Source organism: Vulpes lagopus, chromosome 3 (genome assembly GCF_018345385.1).
Source record: "Vulpes lagopus strain Blue_001 chromosome 3, ASM1834538v1, whole genome shotgun sequence".
NCBI classification, from domain to species: Eukaryota; Metazoa; Chordata; class Mammalia; order Carnivora; family Canidae; genus Vulpes; species Vulpes lagopus.
In genome coordinates, this window is record NC_054826.1 from 128,950,041 (window position 1) to 128,977,909 (window position 27,869).

General features: G+C 61.3%; 1 protein-coding gene and 1 long non-coding RNA gene across 3 annotated transcripts; both read right to left on the reverse strand.

Annotated features, from left to right (window-relative positions):
• Positions 1-25: 25 nt before the first annotated feature.
• On the reverse strand, positions 26-27,869 carry RAB40C (RAB40C, member RAS oncogene family). Of its 2 annotated transcripts, none has more exons than XM_041748200.1 (7): positions 27,739-27,869; positions 26,782-27,005; positions 7,741-7,801; positions 7,239-7,299; positions 2,254-2,331; positions 1,796-2,018; positions 26-1,535 (listed from the first exon to the last, which is right to left on the reverse strand). In XM_041748200.1, exons 2-7 carry the CDS (start codon positions 26,921-26,923, stop codon positions 1,255-1,257), a joined length of 846 nt encoding a protein of 281 aa, XP_041604134.1. In that variant the 5' UTR covers positions 26,924-27,005; positions 27,739-27,869; the 3' UTR covers positions 26-1,254. The 2 variants fall into 2 exon arrangements, with proteins under 2 accessions (XP_041604134.1, XP_041604133.1); XM_041748199.1 differs by lacking the exon at positions 27,739-27,869 and adding an exon at positions 27,110-27,183.
• Positions 13,368-24,162, reverse strand: LOC121486842. The gene is made up of 3 exons (XR_005986745.1): positions 19,854-24,162; positions 18,477-18,564; positions 13,368-17,768 (listed from the first exon to the last, which is right to left on the reverse strand). It is a non-coding gene; the product is annotated as an uncharacterized LOC121486842 (long non-coding RNA).

Genomic DNA, 27,869 nt, shown 5'->3' on the forward strand with positions numbered 1-27,869 from the left:
CACGTCACATCCACCTACCACGTGGCCAGTTACAACCAGAGGCTTTAATTTATAGAAAACGTGGCCTGGAAATCAGAGCTGAATCACGTTTACTGTACAAAGAAATGAAAACCGTCCAAAGTGAGCACAGGAATGGTGTGTCCGACAGCAGCGAAGGGTAGTGTTGACAGAGCGAACACAGGGACTCCTTGAGACGGCGTCCATGTGCTTGGGTTCAAAGTCCGAAGAGAGGGGCCCGCCGGCAGGACGGGACAGGTGTGGCCTTCCCTGCCTGCCCCATGGCCCGGGCCGCGGCCCCCCGCCCCGCTCCCAGCACCCAGCGCAAGGGGTCCTGGAGCCCGGGGCGTGGCCGTGAGTAGGAGGTAGAGCTGAGCACCAGTGGGACCGGTGGCCACGCCACCACGCAGGCGGCAGGAGGGGCCAGGCCTCCTGCTCAGGGCTGGCTGCCGGCCGCTCCAGGGGCTCGGCGTCCCTGCCAGGAACAGTCCAGGCAGCATCACGAAGACCCAGGTCAGGGTGGCCCTGGGGAGCTATGCCCCAGCGGGCTCAGTGCCCGGAGCAGAAGCCAGGTGCCCTGGAGGCCGGGGCGGGTCAGGGGCACCCACACAGCCCCACCCTGCGCCTCAGCTTCACGCGGCAATGGGAATGTAAGCGGAAGTGACAGCGCGGAGGCCGCTGTCCCCTTGGACGAGCACCAGCACTCTGGGGGGGGGGGGGGGGGGGGGGGGACACAGCGGCCACGCCAAGCAGACCGCAGGGGAGGAAGTGTCTATGAATTCCCAGGTTGGAGCCCTAAGGGGGGTGTGCTCCCCCGCCGATGCCTCAATCCCCTGCCCCTCCAAGTGTCCCACCGCTTGACCCCACAGCAGACGGGCCCCCCACGTGGCTGCGTCACAGGTCCCTGCCTGTCCTTTGAAAATGTACAAAAAGGTAAACAACTTCCATATAAATAAGAAAAAGGAGCCAGGCCTCCAGGTCCCCACTGACGGCCCCCGAGGCCGGGCCAGGCACGGCTGCCTCCTGGGCGCTTTCCGGCCTTGCGCCCTGCCCCGTGGGGGCCCAGGCTTGCCCCCTGAGGCTCCCGCGGCTCTCCGGTCCCACAGAACTGGTCTGACAGAGACCACTGCACTTCCCGGGAGGCGCTGTGGCCAAGCCTCCCCCGCACACCATGCCCGCCAGCGCCCAGCCAGAAGCGTTCCCGGAGCGTGACCCCTCCCAGAGTGCCCTGGACAGGGTGGCGCCCAGCCTGCCCTGCTAGGAGATCTTGCAGTTGCTCCTCGAGCAGTTCTGGGGCGGGCTCTGGGGGGGGCGGATGGACTTAGATCTCTTGAGGCTGTTGCCTTTGCTGCTGCTGCCGCCCGCCCCGCTGGCCAGTGAATAGGAGCGCCCGTGCATCATGACGGCGTTCATGCCGTTGGCCATGGAGAAGGACTTGAGATGGCTCTTGATGGTGACGGGCAGCGGGAGCTTGTCGATGAGGTGCACAGGGGTGCAGGAGACGATGGCCCGACAGCAGAGGTCCTGCAGGCTGAACACTACACACGGGGGAGGCAGGTCAGGGTGTCGCGAGAGGCCGGGTGTGCCAAGCCCTGGGGGCCCCTGCCCTGCACCCCGAGGCACCTCAGCCGGGACCTTCAGGCTCAGCTCAGGGAGGGAGGCCTGCAGGCCACGGTATCACCTCCCAGCACCGAGGTGCACACGGGGCATCGTGCACAGTGCCCCCCCATGACGCAGGACCCCACGCGGGGCAGACCCAGCCCCCCGACAAGCCGGGGTCCAGCGGGCAGCCCCTTACCCCGATTGGGCCTCCAGATCTTCTCCATGCCGTGCCGCATGAGCACGATACGGGACAGCTCGGTGAACGACTCGATGACGTTGAAGTTGCACAACGGGCTGACCTCGAAGAAGGTCATTCCGTTCTTCTCTGCGTACGCCCGCGCCTGCTCCGTGGGCACTTGCCGCTTGAAGGCCAGGTGCAGCCGGTTCCCAACCAGGATCCGGGGGACGCCGGGCGCATGCTTGGGAGGGCACAGGGCTCAGCAGAGGCATGACCACAGGGCGCCCCGTCTTGGTGCCATGCCCCAGGCCCCAGAGCAGGAAGGGCCTCGCGGTCCATGCTGAGGCCCCTCGGAGCCAGGGTGCTCAGAGCGGAGGACCCAGGGCCGGGGGGGGGCGGGGGGGGGGGCAGCAAACGGGCCCCAGGCTTCCTGCCGGGGATGGAGACCCGAAGGTGCATGTGCGGTGCACACCTACCTCATCGATCTCCTTGATCCACCGGTCGATGCCGTCAAAGGACCAGCGGTTGGTAATGTCATAGACCAGGAGGATCCCCTGCAAGGAGACGCGGGCGTCGAGAGGCTGGGCCACCTGGATGGAAGGGGTCTCGTTCCGGGCACAGTGCCCGGTGTGGCAGGGCACCACTCCCGCCCAGCACAGGTGGGCCGGGCACACGGGCTTTCAGGCAGGTCGCGTGGGTCACTAACACAGCCCCGCGGGAGACGGGCGGCTTCCAGACTCCGTCACGTCCAGAGGCACCTGTGCTCCCAGCTCTGCCTACAGTTGAGCCAGCCCCCCACTCCGTCCCCTCCCCGAGTCCCGGCCCACACATGCCTGGGTGCCCCATGTGGGCTGATGGCAGTGGGGGATCCTGTGGGCTCCATGCGGCCCCCTCCCTATCTTGGGGACGTGGCTAGGACAAGGGGCATGTTTTCAACGTCTTTCTTACAAACACACCATAAGCATGAAGCTGTGATCACTTCACAATCCCTCCCATAGGACAGGCGGCCTATGAGGGCCTCCGGGTGGGCCGGGCCCTGCGGACAAGCCTGGAAGGCTGACGGGCCACGTGTGTCCCGCAGTGTCTTCTGCCCGAGCACCGGGCGGAGCGGAGGCATCCTCAGCGTCCCAACCCAAACTTGCAGCGCAAGACGTCAGCCGCCCCCGCAGGCCCCCAGCAGCTGGGCGGGTCTGTCACATCCCTCAGAGACCAATTAGTGGGAGCTGGGCCCTGGGCTGGCTCCACCTGCTGGGTTCACCTGTCGTCCCTGCCTCAAATAGCTCAGGGACCTGTCACAAGCCTCAGACTCCAGCGAACCGCGGGCCCCTGCCTGTGTCTGCCCAGACGCTCCCCTGGCTCCCCAGCTCAGGACCAGCCCCAAACCGCTCACACACTGGGACCCTGCAGCCGAGGTCAGACCCAGGGCAGCCTCCAACTCAAAATGAATCTTTTCCCTCAGAGAAATCCTTCCAATCCTGGAAGATGCAGGGGAGCCCCCAGGTCTTCTGAGCACACTTTTCCTGCCCGGAAAGCCTCGAGCAGAGCGGAGCAGAGCCAACCGCCAACCAGGGAAGGGGACACTGGCCGGGGGAGAAGAGCCAGGCCCGGAGGTAAGTCCTTTGAGACAGATGGACACTGACCTACATGGCGTCAAGGGCAAAGACACCAGTTTGGGGGGCACTAGAGGGTGAGACTGGACGGGCCCCCCTGCCTGGGGCCCGGGGCCTCATGCCGCTGACGCTTCACGCCTAGGGCCCCCTTCCAGAGATACCCAAGGACCCGTCCAGTGAGCACGCTCGTGTCTGCACTGTTCACAGCAATACCTGGACGCGCGGTCCCAGAGCTGGGGGAAGACAAGCTGTAGCCACAGCGCACGGATGGCCAGCCCCAGAGAAGCACCCAAGTGCGCAGCCTGGGTGCGCGGCCCCGTGAGCCCTGGCACAAGGGTCACAAACACAAACACGAACATACGGCGACTCCCATAGGCGTTTGCAGCACAACCACACGGCGGGCGGCTGGCTGGGGCCTCCCGTCCTGCTCCTGCTCTCCGCCCGGGGCCCGGGCCCTGGGAAGCCCTGGCTGGGCCTGCGCTGGCGCCACCGCCGCCCTGCAGCTGCCGGGTGTAACGGAGGAGCCCCGCTCACAGCCATCAGGTCGAAGGCCGCGGGGCGGGCTGTAGGGATGTGGCGGGGAAGGGCACGGGGGTCAAGCAGGCCGGGACGGCTCAGACGCCCCAGCGTCCATGCCCTGAAGCCCCAGGGGTGCTAACGTCCACTGTGTGTTTCAAAGAGGCGCAAACACATTCTCGCTACATCCTATTTCCTCGATCAGTGACAGGTACTCAGGCTTTGTACGTGAGGGGCAACTCCGGGGTACGAAGAGCTCCCCACCCCTCCGGGAATGGCACTCACTCTCACTCCCGACACAGACGGGATCGAGGGGCTACGTGCCCGGCCCTCACCCCGGGCCTCACCCCCGGCAGCCCACCCCTCACACCAGGCTCAGGAGCTGCTGCTGCTGGCGCTTGGGTCATTTCACCTACCTTTATCACCGTCTGTTACCCCCAGGCCCCCCTGCCCGGGAAGATAAAATCCCAGAAGTGGAGCTGTGTGGCCTCATTCTATCAAGGTTATTTCCATTTGTCATGTAGGAGGGCACAGACGTGTGCAGGGGGCGGGTGGACAGAGAGGATCTCCAGCAGACTCTGCGCTGCGCGGGGAGCCCCACACGGAGCTTGACCTCAGGACCCCGAGATCATGACCTACGCCGAAACCAAGTATGATGCCTAAACGACGGAGCCCCCGGCCCCAAGATTAGTTCTCAGCTACAGCTTGCACCTCAGAAGAGGCAGAGATTTTCAGCGTGGACAGTTTGATGAGTCTGGACAAATGAACGTACCTGTGCCGCCAGCACCCCGACCAAGGGACAGGGGTGCATTTTTTATGAATTTAACTTTCGGGGTGTGTGATGCATTTTGTGCAGTAAAGCTCCCAAGGAATGAACAGCTGTGGTGAAGCCCTCTGCCCACACCCCCACTAGAAGCACCGAAAACGGGGCAGCTGCTAAACAGTCCCCAGCCCATACGCCCGCCCCCCTGGGTGGAGACAGGTGGCATGCTGGTGCCCGTCAGCACGCACTCGAGGTAGATGCCATTTCCCACAGGAAGCTCCCCTACATGGGAACTAAGCATTTCCCACAGGAAGCTCCCCTCCATGGGAACTAAGTAGATTGGTGCCCAGCCGGGGCCGCCCAGTGCTAATCCAGGTGACCCCAAAGCCCCCAGCTCCCTCTTTGCACAGGGCCTAGGGGACCCCAGGGAGCCCCAGCAGGAGGCACCAGCCCTCAGGGACAGGAGTGGCCACCTGAGACCCCAGCAACAGCAAACATGGGCCAAGGCCCAGGACACAAAAGTGCTGGTGGCAAGTGCCCCGAGATCGTATTGTGGTGGGTAGCGAGAGCCCAGGTCAGCACGGGCTTCTGGGACCTGGGTCCAAAGGCCCTGCAAGGTCCCTCCCTGGTCTGGACTCTCGGAGGGTAGGACAGTGACAGGGGATACAGAACTCTGGGTACCACCAGGCGGGTGCCAACCCCGCAGACCCCCCCGACACCGTTCGCTGCCCCCCGTGGGGTGGGAGCACAACGGGCGGCAACAGTGCAGTGAGGCCGCTTCGAGGCTCTGCCCAGGCCTCAGATCTGCCACGGGCTCCTCCAGCCCCAAAATGACAAGAGCCCCCAGAGCTAGCAAAGTAAAAGCAACAGCCAGCACACAGCGGACTGGGCTGGATGCTTGCAGAGGACGCGGTAACGCTACATGGTTTCCCAAAACTCACAAGTTGGCAAACCTGCAGGCCCGTTCCCTGCGTCCTTCGCGGCCTTGGCTGGCTGTCCAGAAAGGAGCGTCTGTGGCCTGGCCCATGTTTGCACCCAGAGCAGGCAGGGTGGCCGCGGTCAGGGGCCCAACCCCACACTTCCCGAGGCGGCTACCCCATGTCTTCATCACAGAAGCACTACGTGTTCATTGGAGAGAAATTAGGAAATTCTCAAACTCCAAGGATCACAAGAGAGCTCGGCAGGAACCCCAAGACACAGAGTGAACACTGCCCTCTGACAGCCTTCGCCCTTCGTGTGCTGAAAGCACACACGCAGTCTCTTCCTCAATAAAAGGGGGCCGTGGGCCGTGCTTCCATGCGCCCGAGCTTTCCCCACACTCCCCCGGAGGGCGCTGGGAACCGCAGGCAGCTCCTGCTCTTAACCTCACCTCTGGTGCTCATGACAGATGCCCCGAAGCTGCAACCCACACCCTGAGTCGGCTCTAGGCAGGACTGCCAGTTCCACGCCTCCTCCGCAGGGCGCCCCCAACATGGGGGGGGGGGGGGATGCAGATGAGGACCAGTGACATTGCCAAGCCAGCGGTGGCAGGAGCACTGCGCACACCTCTGTGCAAGCTCGTGGCACTGGCTCCCAAGCCCAGCCTGGGGGACCCCCACCCACCCCCAGCCAAGAGCAGACCAAGGCCGCGTCCAGGGTGCTCTCCTGTCGACAAGGCCCTGGATGAAGGGCTGGGATGGGTGTTCCTGCCAACACCTGCTGGGACTCAGTCGGACTCAGTCATAGACCAAGTTCCCCTGGCTTCCCAGGTCCCACGGAACAGAGAGAGCAGCACAGGGGTGGCCGGGCATTAATCATTGCTCACAAAGCAAAAAAGATGCCCGTGGGGTCCCCACGAGCCCAAGCCAGGCAGCCCCCCGGAGCCCGCACCCCACACAGCCAGAGGCCCAGCCACGTGCCCACGGGCCCAATCCCTGCATACGCTGCCTTCCACAGAGGCCCCTCCCCGCAGCGCAGGCAGGTTCGACCCCAAGTCTCTCAGCAATCCCAGAAGCCCGGGATTGCTGCCCTGTCCCCAGACCACACACTGACACAACGATGAACATTGAGGGCAGATCCGTTCACAGCTCCCTTCCCTTCTCCTTCTTGCCTCAAACCACAGCCAGATCCAGGCAGCGGGCAGGCATGCTGGGGGGAACCCAGAGGACGCGGACCTGCCCCTGCACACCCCGACTCCTGCTCCTTGCTGCCGCCCTGCCCCTCGGAGGACCTGCGGCAGCCCTTCCGCGGTGGCTCCAAGGTTGTCTCTGGCCTCAGCAGTGACCCAGGCCACCCCACCCGGAGCCCCCCATCCTGGGAGGGGCAGCCCACCCGGAGCCCCCTGACCCAGCACGTCCCGGTCCTGGGAGACGGGGAAGTCTCATCTTCTTCCCCGTGAGCTGGGTGGTTGAGTGGCACCTCCAAGGGTCTCTACACACCTCCCATGGCGCCTCCGACAGCAGGAGCGACGGGTGTGCGTGGGCCCAGGGGGCAGCCTGGCGTTCAAATGTCACGATGTGCTTAGAGAATCACGCAGGGGGTCTGACAGCACAGTGGCGGGAGGAGGTGGCATCCCAACGGTCGATGGGCTTACCTGCGCGCCTCTGGAGTAGGACCTGAAGATGGTGCAGAACCTGCCCTGGCCCGAAGTGTCCCTGAAACACAGGGGGTTGGGGGACACAGCCCATGGGACCCCAGTGGGGCTCCTAGCTGCCCCTCCCGGCCTCCGTGGGCCTCTGCGCCCTGGAAGCTTGCCCTGCCCTGACAGGCTGCAGAACCCTACCCTGCGGATGCCCGCCTCCACACTGAGGTTCCAGGAAATGCCCCTTAATATGCAGCCCAGTGAAAAGCAAGGAGAGAGGTCACTGTAGAAATGAGTCTTTATGGGCAAAAGGGAGCCAGGCTCCACCAGATGGAACAGCCCGGACTTGTGGTTTCTGCATCACAGAGCAAAGTCCAGTCCACACTGACAGCGTGTCGGTGCAAGTGGCGGGCCCCGTTGAACGTGCACGGGATGCCGTCCCGGCTCCTCATCACAATGACACTGCATGGCTCGTCCCTGTCCCAGGCACCTTGCCCCCCGTGGCCTGACTCACCAGAGCTCCAGCTTGACCCGCCGTCCATCCAGCAGGATGGTGGTCGTCTTATAGTCGATTCCTGTAAGGAAGCAGAGAGCGGCTGCAGTGACCCGTGGGGACAGGCCCACCAGGACTCACCCGCAGGGCCAAGGGGCGTGTGCCGCTCCCCCCTGCGGCCTTCTTGTGGCTCCACCCAGCAACCCGAGCTGGCCAGCCTGCATGGCCCCAAGAGCCCGGGCTGGGTGCTGATGGCACCGGCGGGGAGGGAGGGTGGCTCGTATCCCTGTTGACCGACTTCGCATGGGTCCCGGCGTCGACCCCCCGAGTTCTTGGGTTCACCGTAGCCCCCAGGTACTGACAACTAGAGTATGCTGCAAGCATTATTAAGGGTAAAGTAATTTCTAAAATGCCATTTCTCTGGAGAGCTCTCTGCAGAATCTATGCCTGCCATACCTTCAGTTTTATTTTTTTTAATTTTTATTTATTTATGATAGTCACATACACAGAGAGAGAGAGAGAGAGAGAGACAGAGAGAGAGAGGCAGAGACACAGGCAGAGGGAGAAGCAGGCTCCATGCACCGGGAGCCCGATGTGGGATTAGATCCCGGGTCTCCAGGATCACGCCCTGGGCCAAAGGCAGGCGCCAAACCTCTGCACCACCCAGGGATCCCAGTTTTTATTTTTCTTCTCTTTTATGAGAAATAGTCCAAGACAAGTTGGTAGGAGCAGGGACACTTAGCTTACACGCAACATCTTCACGTGGTTTGTGGGCCATCCAGAAACTCCCCACAAGCTGTCTTCCCTCTTCTTTCCTAAGCCTTACAAATCTCATCAGTCTCTTGGCTTTTCATAGGCTTTTTTTTAAAGGTTTATTTTTATGTTTTAAGGTTTTATTTATGTACGTATTTACTTGAGAGCGCGCATCCACGGGGGGAGGAGCACGATCTCCCGGCCCTGAGAGCATAACTGAGCTGAAATCAAGAGTCAGTCAAATGCCGAACCAACTGAGCCATCTGGGCGCCCCGTTTTTGTTTTTATAAGTAACCTCCATACCCAACGTGGGGCTTGAACCCACAGCCCTGAGATCGGTGGTCACACAGTGCACCAGCAGAACCAGCCAGGCACCCCACAAATGGGCACTTTTTTTTTAAAGAGTTTGTGTATTTATTCATGAGAGACAGAGAGAGAGAGAGAGGCAGAGACACAGGCAGAGGGAAAAGCAGGCTCCATGCAGGGAGCCCCGGGTCTCCTGGATCACACCCTGGGCTGAAGGCAGACACCAAACCGCTGAGCCACCCAGGGATCCCCCTCAAACGGGCATTCTTAATGCAGGTGCTCTCCTCACTGTGCACACGGCACACCCCCTCGGGCACCGTGCCTCTACCCTCGCAGTCCTTCGGCCTGGCCAACTCCCAGCTGGCTCCCATGCATCTAAGAACATTTAACAGAATGAAATTGGAACAACAAAATAGAAGAAAATATTTGCAAATCATATTATCTGATAAGGAACCAATTCACAGAATATAGAAAGAAATGCTGCAACTCAGTAACAAAAAGCAACCTAGGGGTGCCTGGGGGGCTCAGGGGTTGACCTGCCTTCAGCTCAGGGCATGGTCCCGGGGTCCTGGGATCCAGTCCCGCATGGGGCTCCCTGCAGGGACCTGTTCCTCCCTCTGCCTCTGCGTGTCTCATGAATAAATAAAATTGTTAAAAAACAAAAAACCTAATTTAAAAATAAGTAAAAGCCTTGAACAGACGTTTCTCCAAAGACGACGCACCAATGGCCAATCCGCACACAGAAAGGTGCTCAAGCCCACTCGTCATTAGGAAATGCAAATCAAACCACAAGTGTTTAGACGGTTATTACAGAAAAAAACAGACAAAGTCACCAGTGCTGGCGAGGGTGTGGAGAAGCTGGAGCCCCGTGCTCTGCGGCCCGGGTGTGGGGTGTGCAGCCACACGGCACACGGTCTGGTGGCTCCTCGTGAACTCAAACAGAATTACTATATGCTGCAGAAATGCCACTGCTGGGTTTACAGCCAGAGAAGCGAGGCCTGGGGACCCAGGATGGGCGCGCCGCCCCCGCACTCCCAGCAGCGCTGCTCCAGGAGCTGGAGCAGCCCCCGTGTCCCCCCCGCAGGGGAGGACAAAGCGCGGTGACTCGTGCGCAGCCTGACCGGGAGCCGTCAGGTCCCTGGAAACAGGAGGGCCGCAGAGGGGCCGGGGGGCAGAGCTCCAGGTCGGGACCGTGGGGGAGCCCCGTGGACCACGGCGGTCCTGCTCCCACCCCAGTGGGATGGTGCTGATGCCCCTGAGCCGCGCACCCACACACGGGCAGGGGCAGACATCCCCCCACACGCCTTTCAGCACAACCAAAAGAAAAGGGAGAAAAGACTCTCTTACGTGTATTGTCTTTATTTTTTTTTTAAGATCTATTTATTCATTTGAGAGAGGGGGAGAGAGGGGGAGAGAGAGAGCACACAAGGAGAGGAGGGGCAGACACAGGAGAAGCAGAGTCCCCACTGAGCAGGGAGCCTGACACGGGGCTGGATCCCAGGACCCCAGGACGACGCCCGCCTGGCTGAGCCCCCAGGCACCCCTTGCAGATACTCTCAAGCAAACACTCCCAGGGAAGAAGCAAACTCAGGTCGGTCCCCCCACCTGTGGCCTGCACCCGCTCGCGCCGCGACTCCCGCGACTCCCGTAATGCCGTGGCACAGGAAGCAGAGCTCTGAGCGAGGCCTCGCCCCCTGGGTCCTGGCTCTGTGGCCCCTGGGAGGGTAATGCTGGCAACGGCGGGGGCCAGGGAGGCCGTGGTGTGGACTCCATGCTCGGGCAGCACCACCTCCAGCCCAGCAGGTTAGGGCCTAGTCTGAGGCTCCCCACGATGAGGCAGCCCTGCGGCAAGCGCACCTCAAGGTGACTCCCCAAGGCGCAGCCGGGAGCGGCAGGGAGGAGGGGATGCCCGGGGCCGAGGCGCAGCGGGGTGAATGCCTGCCCGCGTTCCAGCAGACGAGGCACGACAGCACTTGCACGTTGGGCTGCGGCTGCGCCCTCCAGCAGCTGCACCAGGCGCCCTGCCAGCCACACAGTGGGGCGCACGCAGGTGAGCCCCGAGTACTGGGAGCTGCACCCAGGACCGTGGGCCCTGCCAGCCTGGCCTGCTGCGTGGCTCACTGGCTGGCTCCGAGGCTCCCAGAGCACGGGGCTCTCAGGGAAGGCCTAGAGGACGCCCAGGGCCAGCGTGTGGCCGCGCCCCACACCCGCTCTCCTGGGAGCCCTCGAGCCCCCATGGAAGGCTGAGGGGCCCTGGGAGGGGCTGAGGATGGCGGACAGCAGGGCGCCGCTGCAGATGGCCCGGCCGCAGGGGACAGCCCCAGCCCCAGCCCCAGGCTGACAGGTTCATGCGGGCGCCAAAATTTCAAATACATCCTCACACCTACCCCGCCCCTCCTCTCCACCTCCCAGACCTGCCGAGACGTGCAGTGTGACGTGTGAAGTATCAGAGAACAGAGCCCAGGAGAGACGCCAGCTGCAGACAAGCCGAATCTTGACAAACAAGGGGGCGCCCAGTGAACCACCGCTCCATCGGCTCAGGTCTCACCCTCTTGGAGAATTTCAGTCACCCCCCCTCCCCGCCTCACCCCTACAGGCCACAGGTAGGGAGCATCTGTCGGAGAAAATGATACCCAGGGATTTACTCAAAACACGGAAGGTCTCGTACAGTGGGTGTGACCACTCAGCAGAACCCGCCAGTGGGAGCTGGGCTAAGTGCCCGGGTGCACCCAGGGGTGACCAGGCCTCCAGAGGGCCAGGCCCCAGCACCCCACCCCTGCGCTCAGCGCACAGGAGACAGGAGCAGCGCGCACACAGGGAGGGGTCACACTGGGTGACCAGGTCGCAGAGCCCAGGGCGGTGGGTGGAGGCAGGGCCGAGGGGCCAGCGGGGGCCAGCAGCAGCTGACCAGAGGCGCCCCAGGGGACACGTGCTGTCCTCGTTCCTGATCCTTCTCATGTGACCTTTTTTTCCTTTTTTCCTCTCAAAGCTTTTGAAGCATGTTGTTTGGCCAATGTTCTGGGGGGATCTTTTTCCCTTTTGGTGACTCCAGGTCACCCCTGCGCTCGTCCAGCTATTCTGTCCCGCATCCCGGTTAACAGCTTCATCATCCCATCCTCTCTATGCTCCTGTTCCACTTCCTGGGAGCTGTCCTCAACTGTACCGTTCCTCTCTGTTCTTTTTTTTTTTTTTAAAGATCTCACTTATTTATTCATGAGACACACACACACACACAGAGGCAGAGACACAGGCCGAGGGAGAAGCAGGCTCCATGCAGGGAGCCTGATGCGGGATCGAGTCTCAGGTCTACAGGATCTTGCCCTGGGCCGAAGGCGACACTAAACCGCTGAGCCACCCAGGGATCCCCTCTTTTTTTTCCAACATTTTTTATTTACTTGAGAGAGCACTGGCAGGCACAGGGCAGGAGTGGAGGGAGCAGGAGGTGCAGACTCCCCAGCAGGGAGCCCCACGGGGACCCTATCCCAGGACTGCGATACCCCGACCCGAGCCGATGGCAGATGCTTCACCCACTGAGCCACCCAGGCGGCCCTGCTGCTCTAACTTAATCTCTAAACGGTCTTTCTGGCCCTCTGAGCGCTCTTTTCAAATAACATCCTATTCCTGGTTCCTGGCCGTGGTAACTCTATCTCAGGCCACACTGATTATCACGCTGCTAGGATTCTCGGTGTCCTTCCTCCCACCAGGCAGCGCGGGTTGGTCCAGCACCCCTCAGAGGCCCCAAGAAGCTGCAGGAGGTTCAGGCAACGGCCAGGGGGGCTGAGGATGGAGCCGCCAGGCCCCTCAGGGCAGATGACGGGCGGCTCCTGGGGCAGCCCAACAACCCTACCCGTGCACCCGTTGTGCCCGGGGCCCACCTCCTGTGCCCCTGCTTGCCCCCCGCCCTCCTTTCCACCCTTCCTCCAACCCTGAGCTCTGAGGGGCCGGGGGCACAGGTTCCTGCCGGCACCCCATGCCAGGCGCCAGCCTCTGTGCTCCATCGGGCGGCAGTACCTGCATCCCCAACAGCTTTGCTCACCTGATGGAGTCCCCAGTCTCTAAGAACTTTACTGACACGGCTCAAGGGGGTGGTGACTCACTTGACACAATTACTGTTTACGCTTTCACCAGACACCAGGCCCCCTGCCAGCTGTCCTGCACTGCACTCCGGGAGCCGCAGAGGGTCCGCAGAGGAGACACCTGCTGTCACCACCTACGGAGGCACAGGCCAGGGCCACGCACATGACCACCACCGGGCACAGTTCTGGGCCCTGCAAGCAGCTCCGCATCGGGCCAGGTCTGCGTACAGGCAAGCACCTGTGCCTGTCCCACACAGCGTGCACGCCCCGTCGGCACACCACATCTGTCGGGGGTGCCACCACCTGGTGAATTGTGGAAGTTTTATTTGTTTAGAATGTTTTTTCTAAGACTTTATTTATTCATGAGACACACAGTGAGAGGCAGAGACACAGGCAGAGGGAGAAGCGGGCTCCCTACTGGGAGCCCGATGTGGGACTCGATCCTGGGACCCCAGGATCACACCCTGAGCTGAAGGTGTGACGCTCAACCGCTGAGCCACCTGGGTGCCCTATTTTGTTCAGAATTTTACCACAAGTTCTTCATCATTTTAGAAAAACAAAAACAAAATCAAAAACCACCCCCACTCCCTTGGTAACAGCAGCACCAGCTCCATTCCCACTGTCCTGGGGCCGGCGTCTCATACAACTGTGTCCCGGCACAAATGACCAGGATGCACCACGCCGCTTCCCGCCACAGGGACCCCGCCGTGCACATGTGAGTGCTCAGGACACGCGGTCTGGGAACCACCCTCGGGCCTTCTCAGGACAGGGAAGGGAAGGCTGCAGGTCCCCGCTCCCTGGGCTCGGCTCCGGCAGGCAGAAGTGAGCAGCCCCCAGGAAACACGGCGGAGGTGAGGGGCCAGCACACTGGGGACAGCCGGGGACGGCGCGGAGGACGAAGGGTGGCGCAGGAAAGCCCAGTCAAGTCCCAACCTTCCCCGAATGCCTGTTTCTGACAGCCCGCCCCTGCTGGTGGTTTGGGCGGCTCACCAAGGCACCCCTCCTGCCTCACCAGGACCTGCGAGCAGAGCCGCGGGCACGCACAGGAGGAAGGCCTCCCGGCCAGCCCATCGAGGACAACCTGGTGCAGGAGCCACTCCAATGGCAGAAGTGCAAGCACGGTGTCCCAGACGGAACAGGCTACATGTCACACTCTCCTCCTCCGCTGCCCCCTCCACAGCCTCACTGACACACCCGTCTGCACGGACGCGGGACCGCAGACCTCCAAGGAAACCCACTGTCAGACTGAGGAGAACACGAACAGAACCAGGTACCTTCAGCTGTCAGCCCTGCCGGCTTGATTCTGTGTGTAAACAGAGATTGTTGATCAAGGTTCCAATGTTCAGATTGAAGGCCACCAGTCAGACCCATGGAAGGGGGCGGGAAGGAAGGACGGCACCTGCCCAGGCAGCACGCCATTGCCACCTGCTTTCTGTCTGAGGTTCCAGCCTTTATGGAGAAACGGCAATACCCAACGTGTAATTACGCAGCTACTTTACAGCATGATGAAAAGCCACAGGAAGACTTTTTTTTTTTTTTTAAGTAAGTTTCATGCCCAGTGTGGGGCTTGAACTCACAACCCTGAGATCAAGAGCTGTGAGCTCCATCCCTGAGCCAGCCAGGCGACCCCACAGGAGGACGTGCCTGGGTGGCTCAGTCAGCTGGGCAGCGAGCTCTCCACTGCAGCTGGGGTCACAATCTCAGGGTCCTGGGATGGAGCCCCATGCACGTCAGGCTCCGCACTCACTGGGGAGGCTGCTTCTCCCTCCCCCTTGGCCCCTCCCTCACTCATGCGCTAATATAAATACATAAATAAAAATCTTAAAAAAAAAAAAAAAAGAATGAAACGTGCTGATCATGTCTGCCTTTGGAACTGGAATGCCAGCCGGGGTCCGCGGGGCAGTTCCCCGCAGGATCTCCCCACTGCAGCAGCTCCCGACAGCGCAGCCCACCGCACCCCCACAGCGAGCCGGGTCACCCACACACGTCACCGCAGGCTCCAAGAGCAGCGCAGCACGCGGGGCTCCCGGATCTCGCCTCCCAGAAGGCCGGCTGAGTTTGGCGGTCTGACCCAGGCATGCTCCCCTGTGTTTCCACGGGACGTCTAAACCCAAGGGAGGCAGCTCCTGTTTCTTAAATGTTACTCCCTAAGGAGGGAAAATAAGCTCTCAAGGCCCCAAAGACAGACAAGAAGCAGAAGAGGAACGCCAGGGTCTTCAAGGAATCAGAGACACTCCCCCCAACACAGGAGGACACAGGGCCCTGGGCCTCCCCGCCCACCAACAACAGTTCCTGACAGCCCGGGCCGGCAGGCTTCCCCCCGCACATGACACCAAGGACCACCAGCGTCTTGAGGACCCAGCAGGTGGGGGGCAGCCGCAGGCAAAGCGGCAGGCACTCCTGTGTGGGCACGGGGTCGCTCCTCCTGGCTCTCAGGCCCCTGGTACCGGGAGCGAGGCCGAGACAGCCCCTGTGATCAGGCTACGTGGGACAGTCCATGGCAGATTCACCTTGCCACTCCACGGAGCAGGCCGCCCTCTGCAGCTCCCCACCCCCGGCCTCCCACCCCGGGGGGGCTGGGAAGTAAGTGGCAGGTACCGCCAACAACCACAGCAACTTGAAACGGCTTCTTCGGGGCACCTGGGTGGCTCCGCTGGCTGAGCATCCGACTCTCGACTCTGGCTCAGGTCCTGACCTGGGGTCTTGGGATTGAGGGCCGCCTCGGGCTCCCTGATGAGCAGGGAGTCTGCTTCTCCCTCTGCCCCTCCCCTTCGCCCTGCTCTTTCCCGCTCCCTCTCTCTCCAATAAATAAAATCTTAAAGAAAACAAAGGATTCTGTGTGTGCCAGCCCGCAGGCGCCCGCAGGCACCCGCAGCCCGGGAGAGCGGGCGGCTCCGTGGGGACCCTGCTGGGCTGCGACGGGGTTTCTGAGCCACAGACACAGCAGGTAAGTGGGTCCTGCCTTAAGCCCCTCTGTGTGGTGGTATCTTAGCTGGCTCGGGCTGCTGTGCCCGATTCCTATCAACTGGGTGGTTTATGATCAACGGAGGTTTATTCTCACAGCTCTGGGGGCACCAGCCAAGTCCGCGTCTGCTTCTCGCACAGCTGAGCTCTGATCCCGCTCCCGGGGTCCACCCTCCTCCACCCTGGAGAGGTCAGCCCCAGAGGCCCTGCCCCTACCACCTGGGGGTCAGCTGCCAAGACACAAACGTTGGGGCCAAACCACTAACTAAATGCAAACACGCACTCCTCTGACCAGCACTGTACCCACAAAATCTATCCAAACCAAAACAAGGAAAAGAACTTTTCAGGATGGGGCGGTGGGCCTGGAGGTGTCTTCCCACAAGGCAAAGGGACCCTGCAGTTGTGACTGCGGTGACGGGCCCAGAGAGGCAGAGGGTCCTGCGTTATCTGGGTGTGCCTTACAGGTGGGGACTCCTTCCTGGCTGAGTCAGAGATGAGACGGAAGGACGGGACACTCAAGGCCTGGCCGGGACGTGACGGGGCTTTGAGACAGAGAAGGGGGAAGGTGGCAAGGCCCATGGGTGGTCTCAAGAAGCCGACCTCCTAACTGTGCGGCACTGTGTTACAGCAGGACGCGAAAGGAGTCCTCGTTAACCCACTGGGCGTGGAAGTAAAGCCCGCCCACGGGGGGTGGCCAAGCAACAGAAGCGGACCCCTGGGAGGGATGGCTGCGTGGCTGCTGTAAAGAAACAGGATGGAAGGGGAGGAATGGAATTCTCAGCCCCCACCGCGCTGCGTGGGACACTTCGGAAAACTGTCTGCAGGTGCCCACGGAGGCTGGACACGCCCTACAAGCTGGCAACACCACTCCTCGGTGTGTCCCGGACACAAACGTACACATACAGTCACCAAAATCAGGTATGAGAGTTTCGTAGGAACGCCATTCACAAAAACCCAATCACGGAACTCAGCAACCAGCCACCCGCTGGGAACACACAAAGCGCGGCCAGAGCGCTACCCACAGGGCCGAGCTGCGGCCACACTGCCACGTGCTCCGTGGCGCCCAGGAGGACGGGGCGGCAGAGAGTCCCCCCGGCAGGCATGCCTGTGGGCACCCCGGAGCCGCACCTCCGACACCCCCAGGCTCTGGGTGCAAAGTACCTGGAGAGAGCTGATGACGGGCAGAGCCGGCACCCGGGGGCTCAGTGGCTCGGCCCCTGGCCCAGCTTCGCTCAGGTGCAGCTCGGGGCCCTGGGATGCGCCCCCCCCCCCCCGGCTCCCTGCGGGGAGCCTCCCTCTCCCCCTGCCCCGCCCCCCACTCCTGAGCGCTCAAATAAATACGCAAACCTTAAAAAAAAAAGGGGGCTGACATCAAACACTGGCTAACACGTAGAGCAGCTGGGACTCACTACACAGCTAGCAGGGATTCAGGACAATAGACGACATCACAACACAGTCTGGCAAATTCTTATGAATTACACGCACAGACACACGTGAACCACTAACCCCACTCCCAGACACATCCATACAAGGACTTGTGGGTTACAAATATGTGTCATGCCACTTAATCATACATGTACCAGTGGTCAACAAAATATGCACATTTACCACAAAACTAAATTTTTAAGAAGTTTTATTTATTTATTTACGTGACCTCTACAACCAACATGGGGCTTGAACTCGTGACCCAGAGATCAAGAGTCACACGTTCCTCTGACTGAGCCGGGCAGGGGCCCCCCACAAAAATAAAATTTTTAAAGAACTTTAAGGATTTGTACAAGAACGTTCGTAACACCATTCTCCACAACAGGCAAAATCAGGAAATGACCAGTGGCCAGAAGCATCCTGACAGGTGAACGGATGAACAAATGGGTGTATGTGTGCGAAGGAATGCTCCCCAGGATGGGATGAGGGCTGTGGCCTGTGCCCCACGTGAGTCTCACACACATCCTGCCACGTGAAACAAAACAACAACATGAAAGACCATCTTGCGTGACTCAATTTACAGGACGTTCTAGAGAGGCAAAGTCCCCTTAGAGGGATGGGAAGCAGGCCAGCGTGGGCTGGGGGCTGGACTTGCAGAGCCATGAGAGAACTTTTAGGGGGCAGTGGAAATAATCCATGTCCTGACCAAGGCGGTGCTTGTCAAATCTCACTGGACCCAACACCCAAAATGGGAACACTTAGGGAGATCCCCGGGTGGCTCAGCGATTAAGTGTTGGCCTTCAGCCCAGGGCATGATCCAGGGGTCCCGGGGTCGAGTTCCACGTCAGGCTCCCTGCACGGAGCCTGCTTCTCCCTCCGCCTGTGTCTCTGCCTCTGTCTCTGTGTCTCATGAATAAACAAACAAAAAAAAAACTCTTAAAAAAGAATACGTAAATTACAACTCAACATAACGTGCTCTAGACGAGTGATCCCGCAGGATACTGCCAATCACGGAGTTCAGACTAACAGGCCTTTCAACGGCCGGGCGCTGATCACCCTGCAGGCTGCGCCTGAGCGCAGAGGACAGCTGGGTGCGCACACCTGTCCCGAGCACGCAGCGCGCACAGACGCCGTGGGCACAAGGACACCTTCCACGGGCACACGTGGGCTACTGGTGGGCCAAGAAGGAACGGCGGTCGCCTGATGAGGGATGGGAAAGGAAGCAGAAGTTACCTAATACATTGCAAAACGCCTTTCTGCCTTTCTGCACTAGCACGCCACGCTTCAGGAGAGGCTCTAGGGCAGCTCGGGGACTGGTTTCCTGTAAAAGAAGAACTTTTCCTTAATAAACCACACCAGAGGGGCAGCCCCGGTGGCTCAGCGGTTTAGCGCCGCCTGCAGCCCAGGACGTGATCCTGGAGTCCCGGGATCGAGTCCCACATCGGGCTCCCTGCATGGAACCTGCTTCTCCCTCTGCCTGTGTCTCTGCCTCTCTCTCTCTCTCTCTCATTGCATCTCTATGAATAAATAAATTTAAAAAAATAAAAATAAAAAAAATAAACCACACCAGAGGGCAGCCCAGGTGGCTCAGCAGTTTAGCGTCGCCTGCAGCCCAGGGCGTGATCCTGGAGACCGGGGATTGAGTCCCGCATCGGGCTCCCTGCATGGAGCCTGCTCCTCCCTCTGCCCGTGTCTCTGCCCCTCTCCCTCTCTCTCTCTGTGTCTCTCACGAACAAATGAATAAAATCTTAAAAAAATAAAATAAACCACACCAGAGCCAATTCAAGGCAAAAGCTTTCATAAAGAGTGAAGCACACTTTGTGTACAGAACTTAGCAAAGCATTGAGCACTTAACACAAAAATTACTCATGACCCCAAAATCTGGAGAAACCCACCGTGCGCGCTCTCCTGTGCGCCACTGTCCAGCTCTCTCACTTCGTACACTCAGAGGCTATGTAATTACACAGGCGGCGTCTACTCAACACGATGCAGACCCTTCCTCACCTTACTGAATACTCGCTATTCCCCCGAACTCCCATCTTTAAAGGCTGTACAAGGGATCCCTGGGTGGCGCAGCGGTTTGGCGCCTGCCTTTGGCCCAGGGCGCGATCCTGGAGACCCGGGATCGAGTCCCACGTCGGGCTCCCGGTGCGTGGAGCCTGCTTCTCCCTCTGCCTGTGTCTCTGCCTCTCTCTCTTTCTCTCTCTCTCTCTCTGTGACTGTCATAAATAAATAAATAAAAATTTAAAAAAAAAAAAAAAGGCTGTACAATACCTCACCCTGCTACTAAACCATATTTCCCCTGTTGGACCCTTGGAGGTTTCAGGCTTTTCATTTTTTATTATTTTTTTAATGATTTTATTTATTTATCCGTGAGAGATACAGAGAGAGAGAGAGAGATGCATAGACACAGGCAGAGGGAGAAGCAGGCTCCATGCAGGGAGCCCGATGCGGGACTTGATCCAAGGTCTCCAGGATCACACCCCAGACCACAGGTGGCGCCAAACCGCTGCGCCACCGAGGCTGCCCATTTTTTATTATTTAAAAAAAAAAAAAAAAAAAAAAGGCGGAGGGGGGGGCCTGGGTGGCTCAGCGTGTTGGCAGACTGACCTGGTTTTGGATCGGGTGATCTCGGGCTTGCGGATCGAGCCCCACCTCAGGCGCCGCGCCCAGCACAGCCGGCTGCCCCTCTCCCTCTGCCCCTCCCTGCCATGTGCACACGCACGTGCTCACTTTCTCACTGTAAAATGAATAAAGCTTCAAAATAAAAATTTAAATTAAAAAAAAAAAGGAAGAGAAAACTACGCCATAAGTGTCTTCAGTTGTGTCCCCTATCATTCCCAGCTAAGATTCCTAATTCCTTGGAAAAAAGGGACTACTTTTTAAGGCTCTGGACACTACGTGCTGCGGACTCCCTCGCTGCTGACACTGTTCCCCGCCAGGTACTTACAAGTGAACATTCCAGCCCACTGCCTGGGACTTTTCATTAGAAGCCCCTCTCTGAGGACTGCGTGTGTGGCCCTGGCCAAGTGACTTAAAATGAGGGAAATCCTCCCAGTGATCGACCACCAAGCTCATCTCACTGACCCGGGGCTCTGGTCACTGCCAGCCTGTGACCAAGAGAGCTGCATGTGTGAACGTGCAGCAGGACCTCTGTGCCCCACAGGAGCCCTGTGTCAGCCCAGGACAGCAGCTGCTCACTCCACCTGAAATCTGTGTTCAGGGACACCCCTCCCTGTGTAGACTGCCTCCGCAAGCAAGCCAGACTCCTGCCTGACATCTTCCTGCACTGTGGGCACTGCTGGCTGGCATCAGGGCCAGGAAGGCCCAGGCCACCCTGCTGGAGGCCACCACGCTCCTGCACCCTCTCAAGGCCGTGCAGTCCGGGTCATGCCACCTAACCCACGAACCGTCCTCTCAGCCAGGCGTCCCACAGACCTGATTACTAGGCACCCCCCCCACCTCGGCCCAGGTGATGGACACTGGTGCACAGGAAGGTCCAGGCTGGCCGTGACCCCGCTCACGACCCGAGGCCACTAGATGGAGCGCGGGCCTGCCTCGGCCACAGCACTGCCACCGATCTGGGAACCGCAGCAGTTTGTTCCGACCCGCCCAGGTGCCTCCTTAGCTCACGGACGTGGGTTTATCACCTGGCCAAGATCTCTGTCCAGGGCGGATGTTAACTCACTCGCCCAGAGATCTGGCACCTGCACGTCTGGACTCTGGCACTTTCTAAAATCCATAGAGTTCCTGCCTGTTTCCAGACTTGTCTGTTCTTGCTCAGAGATGCCAGCCTCTTGACACCAGGCCCTCTGCACCCCTCCCTGGGTAGACCACTCTTGACCTTCCCTCCCTCCTCGCAACCCTGAAGCCCTATCTTTCAGAGCACTACCCACCCACCTGAGCCGATCGCTTCCCCCTGACGCATTCCAGCCAAGGGCCGCACCCCTCTACCAAACAAACGCCTAGCACCCCAAGGGCCAAAGCTCGTCTGGTCATGTCCTTGGGTCCCTGCCACATCTGCTCCCCAGGCCTCCTCTACCCTCTGAAGGACACATGTCCACGGTCAAGGAGGCACCCAACACTCCACGGACATCAGACTCAGCCGGTCACTACTGGGCCTGCGTGGGCACAGTCGTAATGAGCAAAGCTCCAATACGCCTAAGACTCAAAGTTCAAGTTCACTTTGTTCCCATGTATTTACTCGCATTCCCAAAGGACGAAAGGCGCCCATGTTCCCACCCTAAGGGTAACCCTACACACCCAGTCTTGGCTCAGTCGACCTCCTTCCCGGCACATCTGCACTCACACTCCCAGCCTCCTTCCCCTGCATGTCCCGGGCACCAAACCCAGCCCCGTGGGCCACTATGCCCCAAGCCAGGGCGCCAGACACGGACCTTACCCGACTTTCTCCAAGTGGCAGGTGGCAACACCCTGACCCATGTGGCCCCAGACCCCACAAATCCCACACTAGCTGCAGCCCACTCCCCAGGCTGAGCTGTACTAACTGCAGCCTGTCCCTCCCCCTCCTTGCCCTCCTCCCTGGCCACGAGCCGCACACCAGGTACAATTCAGCTACAATGGAGGTGAAGTGCCTGAAAGACCCTTCCCACCTACTTCCTTGGTTTCCTGCTGAGGGTTCCTTCCTGAAACAGACCTGTTTACTTCATCAGCCATGCCACACTCCTGCTGACAGGAACAATGTGTACCCGGCGTGACACAGCAATGTCACCGTGACAGCACGGCCCCGCCAGGGTCCAGCTCTGCGTGGCCACGTGCCCAAGCTCGTGGAAGCCGCTAAAGGTTGGGGGTAAAACTTGACATTTAACATACTCTACCTACTAACCAGGAAAACTCAGGCAAGGCCGTGCCAGCTCAAACGACAAACCAGCCTCATTAGCTGAACCCGAAGCAGACCGGCCGCTCCCAGCCTGCCCGTCAGCTGGGGGTACGCTCATCTCGACACTGCACACACCGCTGAGTGCCTCTGGCCAAGGAGGAGCCAGGAATCACAGCCCCGTAAGGATAGGTGTATGCGCGGCACTCTGCGGCCTTCTGGAAACTTCTCTAGAAACTGGTGGTTAGCAGCTGACCCTGGGAGCTGCAGGGATCTGCTCCACTGGTCACAGCTAGGAGGGAGGCAGGCAGGGCAGGAGCAGCCCAGTGAAGGAAGAACAAATGGGCCTCAGTGACTGTGCAGGCCCCAGAGCAGGGGGAGGCAGCCCCGGGACTGCGGAGCGTCCGTGGGGAGCACAGGGTCACCCCTGCCAATCACACCGACAGACTGACCGACAAGCCTGGAGAGAAGCGCCAACCAGGAACTCAGCAACCAGCTGCCCAGGCCCAGGCCCAGGGAGGCCGTGGGGGCCGGGCCCCGCAACTGCACGCTCGTCACAGGCCACGCAGGATGATGACGGTGCTTCCGACACAGAGTGGCAGAGGGGCGGCCCTGCGCTGGCACGCGCTAGGCACGCACCACACGCTGCACCAACTCCTCTTTGGAGCCTGGCAGCCAACAAAAGGAAGGCAGACCCAGTAAACGGCCCAGGAAGATGGGCAGAGACCAGCCACGAGCACCAGCCACATGCAGAGGGAGAGGACGACAAGCGGCCACCAACAGCACGGTCCTGTCAACACAGGGTGCTGCCCACGGGCTGCTCGCCCAGGCAAGACGCACGCCGGGCCGTGCCCTGGGGGCCCACCTCACGCCGATGCTGGGGACGAAGCAGAGGCTCAGACACCACAGGCAGAGACACAGTCTCTCCCTGGGTTTGCACCGAGGATAGAGACCATCTCTCAGCCGGGTGACAAGTCAAGTCCAGAACCGTCCAGTGCAAGACCACGAGCTGGGGGACACGATGAGCTCGAGCCTTGCCCGGGGCCGCGGACGTGGGCTGCAGCCTACACTCCAGGGCGCTTCCCTGTGGGCACAGCATGCACTGTTTGGTCCCACACACATCAGCAACCAGCAGAACCCAGACACGCATGGCAGTCCTCGTGCTTGCCTGGCTTTGTGCACACCCATCACAATGCCTCGCTCCTACCTTCCCTGCCCCCGTGCCCTGGGCTCCAAGGACACCCCGTGGCTCCCACCCACGCCGACCCCCAGAGGTACAGACAGGGAGACATGGGCTCACATGCGCTCTGGAGTCCCCCAGGATGTGGGATCACCCGGTGCGTTTTCCTGCCTGCCTCCCACCCTCAATGTGAAGACTCGTGGGAGCCGAGCACAGAGCAGGTAACTGCCCTAAATGTTCGCTGCCCTCAAAAGAGTGGGCCCAGGCCCGCGCTCCTGCGTGTACCCGGCATGCTGCCGCAGGGCAGGCACAGACCACTGCCCACCCCCCCAGTGCACAGTTGGAGCTGGGGGTACGCTCGGGAGTAGAAGCTGCTCACAAAACACCTGCACCTCCTTCCTGCCAGCTTTCACGACTGACACTCCCCAACACTTTTGCCCTGCAGCGTCATTTCCCCTGCAGACGGCCCAGGTACAACCTGTACACAGTGTTGTGCTGCCTCCCCAGGAGAGCAGATGCCTCCTCTAAAACCACTGCTGTGGGGACGCCAGGGGAGCTCAGCAGTTGAGCGTCTGCCTTCAGCTCAGGACAGGGTCCCAGGACCCGGGATCGAGTCCCACGTCGGGCTCCCCACAGGGAGCCTGCTTCCCTGTCTGCGTGTCTCTGCCTCTCTCTGTGTCTCATGAATAAATAAAGTCTTCAAAAAATTAAAAAATAAATAAATAGAACACTGCTGTGTGCTCAGAGAGAAGTCAAACCTCCTGAGAGGAAGGTTTCCAGATCTACTGAGATCTACACACAGGGCACGTGAGCACCACCAGATGCTGAGGGCCTGCTGCAAGCTCCCCCAGGTGTGGGCACACTGACACATGCGGCTGTGACTGCTTCAGATGCCAGCACCAGAAAAGACCATTTTGATGACTCACGTGTTTGCAAAGCTCTCACGGACTTGCCTGAGGAACAAGCTAGACAAGACTTCAATGCAGGTAAGTAATCAGGTTGACCCAAGGAAAGGAGTCCGATTACACGTCCTGCACCAAGCGGGGATTTCCCTGGCGTGGGTCATCCACTCCTCATCAGAGGAACCAAGCGAGTTTAGTCAGAAAACAAGGCTGGAAACGTGCTGGGGGCTTTCAACAACAAAAAAGAAAAAGAAATAAATACATATATGTGCTTTGTCAGAGAATCAGAAATTTAAAAATTCCTGAATGTCAGTAGCTCTCGCAAAGAACGAAGTCACGTGATGTGGAATCCTGAGAACCAGCTGTCCAGAGCTTCCAATACCCTCAAGCGTCTTCCTTAGGAAGCCTCTAGAGAAGAAGAAAGAAGTGCTCTTGGGCCTACCGACTCCACCCCGATGAAGAGCGCTGGCTGCTGGGGTCAGCGCCCTGAAGCCCTGACCACAAACACCCAGTCCTTGTGTCGTGCATCTCTTAACCTCAAGGACCCTCGACACAGGCTGGCACTTTGCCTCTTCCGCCGACGTGGTCAGGACAGCCCCTGAACGCTTTCTAAGAGTGGGCTTTCCTCAGCACGGTGGCAGATGGCTGTCCCACTGGACCAGCTCACTGGGAGTCTCTAACTCCTCCGCGGTCTCAGGCAGCTCACTGCCAGCCCTATTCCAGTCAACGTGTCACAGGAACCGTGGCAACCACCACGACCAACAAGGGGCATACGGTGGCCCTGTGTTCCCCGAGTGCCGGCGGCCCCCACGTGGAGCACCTGAGGGTGAGGCTGAACTGAAGCACGTTATCAACGTTCCAGGAAAACACCGCTGCCCCGGACAAAGCCCGGCCTTCTCACGCTCTTGTAAACACGCCCCAGCAGCCGCCCAGGAGTGGGGCTCTGGAAAGCGATGCCCCTACTGGAAAAGCACCTCAACCACTCACTGTCTACAGTGGGAAGGACACCTCTGACAGTCATTGCCAAGTGTCTGCTGGCAAGGGCCTGCTCAGGCCCCAGCGGAGGCCCTCCTCCACCTAAAAACAAACCCGGGGCCCCTCCTCTCCTCCCCTTCCAGTTGTCTCCTCTAAGGCGGAGCCGAGGGCCCGAGCTGCAGGAGGGGCCATAGTGCAAATCCAGCAGAGCTGCCCCCTGCTGAAGCGGCTCCAGCGGGAAAGGCAGTCAACCGGTCCAGCTCATCCAACAACCCCGACAGGTCCTAAAATGAAAAGGTCGGAGTAGCAGCGTCCACACCGTCAGCTGCCTCCAGGCGATTGAGCAAACAGCAAACGCTCAGAGCAGTGCCATGGTGGGGACAGGGGTGTCACTGCGGGTGGGGATGGTGGGGACAGGGGTGTCACTGCGGGTGGGGATGGTGGGGACAGGGGTGTCACTGCGGGTGGGGATGGTGGGGACAGGGGTGTCACTGCGGGCGGAGATGGCCAGTCAGCGGTGTCACTGCAGGTGGGGATGGCGGAGGCAGGGTGTCACTGCGGGCGGAGATGGCCAGTCAGCGGTGTCACTGCAGGTGGGGATGGCGGAGGCAGGGTGTCACTGCGGGTGGGGATGGTGGGGACAGGGTATCACTGCAGGTGGGGATGGCGGAGGCAGGGTGTCACTGCGGGTGGGGATGGTGGGGACAGGGGTGTCACTGCGGGCGGAGATGGCCAGTCAGCGGTGTCACTGCAGGTGGGGATGGCGGAGGCAGGGTGTCACTGCGGGTGGGGATGGTGGGGACAGGGGTGTCACTGCGGGTGGGGATGGTGGGGACAGGGGTGTCACTGCGGGTGGGGATGGTGGGGACAGGGCTGCCACCATCTCAGGGTGCGGCCTGCCTGCACACCTGGGCCGTGGGGTCACGGCAGACCTGGCACACCTGGCACAGTGGCCCCCACAGAGCACAGGGCAGGGGGTGTAACTGCAGGCGGGGATAGCCAGGGTGGTGGTGTCACTGCCAGTGGGGATGGCTGGGGCAGGAGTGTCACTGCGGGTGGGGATGGCCAGGGCAGGGGTGTCACTGCGGATGGGGATGGTGGGGACAGGGGTATCACTGCAGGTGGGGATGGCGGAGGCAGGGGTGTCACTGCGGGCGGAGATGGCCAGGTCAGCGGTGTCACTGCAGGTGGGGATGGCCGGGGCAGGGGTGTCACCGTGGGCAGGGATGGTGGGGACAGGGGTGTCACTGCGGGTGGGGATGGTGGGGACAGGGGTGTCACTGTGGGCGGGGATGGTGGGGACAGGGGTGTCACTGGGGGGGGAGGGGGGGAATGGCTGCGCAGGTGTCAGTTGGGGGGGACGGGTCCCCACGCAGGGGTGTCACTGCGGGGGTGGGGCCGCGCAGGGGTGTCACTGTGGGGGGGATGGAGGGGGAGCCCCACGCAGGGGTGTCACTGGGGGGGGGATGGCGGGGGCAGGGGTGTCCCTTTGGGTAGGGATGGCCGGGTAGGGGTGTCACTCCGGGGGGGGCGGGGGAATGGCCGGGCAGGGGTGTCCCTGCGGGCCGGGATGGCGGGGAGGGGCGCCGCGGGGATCGGGGCCTGCGCGGGGCGGCGGGGCGGCGGGGCGGGGCGCGGCCTTACCGTTGCTGTAGGCGTACGGGGACTCGGCCGCGCCGTCCTGCAGGCTCTCCAGGATCTCGCCCTTGCCCACGTCGCTGTCGCCCACCAGCAGGAACTTGAGCAGGTAGTCGTAGCTCTTGACCGGGCTGCCCTGCGTCCCCATCCTCAGGCGCGCGCGGGCCCCGCCCGCATGTCCCCCGCGCCGGCCGCGGGCGCACCGAGGCACCAGGAGGCCTCGGACCGACCTGCGGACCCGGGCGCGGGTGAGTGGGCGCCGTCGAAGACAGGACGGGCCCGCCGCCCCGCCGCCCCGCCGCCCGCGCCGCCGCCTCGCCTCGCCGCGCCTCACCTCAGCGCCACCGCCCCGCCGCCCGCCGCTTCCCGCACGGCGCCGCACAGCCCCGCGCCCCGCCCCCGGCCCGAGCGCCGCCATTGGCCGCCCCGCGCCCGCCGGCCCCATTGGCCCGTGCGCACGTCCGTCATGCCGGCCCGCCCCCCCCCGCCGTTTCCCACACCCCGCCGTTAAACCTCCGGCCGCCCCGCCTCCGCGCCGTCGCCATTGGCCGCCCGCCGCCTCCTCCGCGTGCCCATTGGTCGGCACGCACGTCCGTCACGACGTGCTCCCCCTCTCCGCTCCCCCCCCTCCGCTCTCGGGGCAAGATTCCAGCAGCCAGGCCTGGCCTAGCCGCCGCTGCCCTTGGCCCTTCGCCTCCGGGTTCCCCGGCGCCCCTGGCTCGCCCGCACGTCCACCAGCACCTTCGCCGCCCCCGCCGCGCCCCGCAGAGCGGCCGGAGTCGCCAACCACCCTGCCCCACCCCCAGCCCCGGGAACGCCGCGGCCCTCGCCCGCCCCCTCCCCGCCGCCATTGGCCACCGCTGCCGAGTCTCCCGCAGCCACTGGCCCGCCCGCACGTCGATCACGGCCCGCTAAGCCCGCCCCCTCGTCCCTCACTTCCCGCCCCTTTCTCTACACGCTCACCAATCAGGAGCTCGGGGCTTCGGTTGTTTGCATACGCCCCCTGCCCGCGGGCGGTGGCGGTCCCGGGCCGAGGCGGCGCGCTCGGGTCCCGGGGGACGAACGCCCCTCGCCAGCCGCGGCGCTGCTCCCGC

What these genes read in the sequence shown, in the direction of transcription:
- RAB40C (XM_041748200.1), bottom strand. Translation starts at nt 26,923, where the DNA reads ATGGGGACGCAGGGCAGCCCGGTCAAGAGCTACGACTACCTGCTCAAG. An exon ending in CCCGTACGCCTACAGCAACG is followed by an intron (nt 7,802 to 26,781) that starts GTAAGGCCGCGC and finishes GCTTCCTTACAG; the next exon opens with GAATCGACTATAAGACGACC. An exon ending in GGATCAAGGAGATCGATGAG is followed by an intron (nt 2,019 to 2,253) that starts GTAGGTGTGCAC and finishes TGCCCTCCCAAG; the next exon opens with CATGCGCCCGGCGTCCCCCG.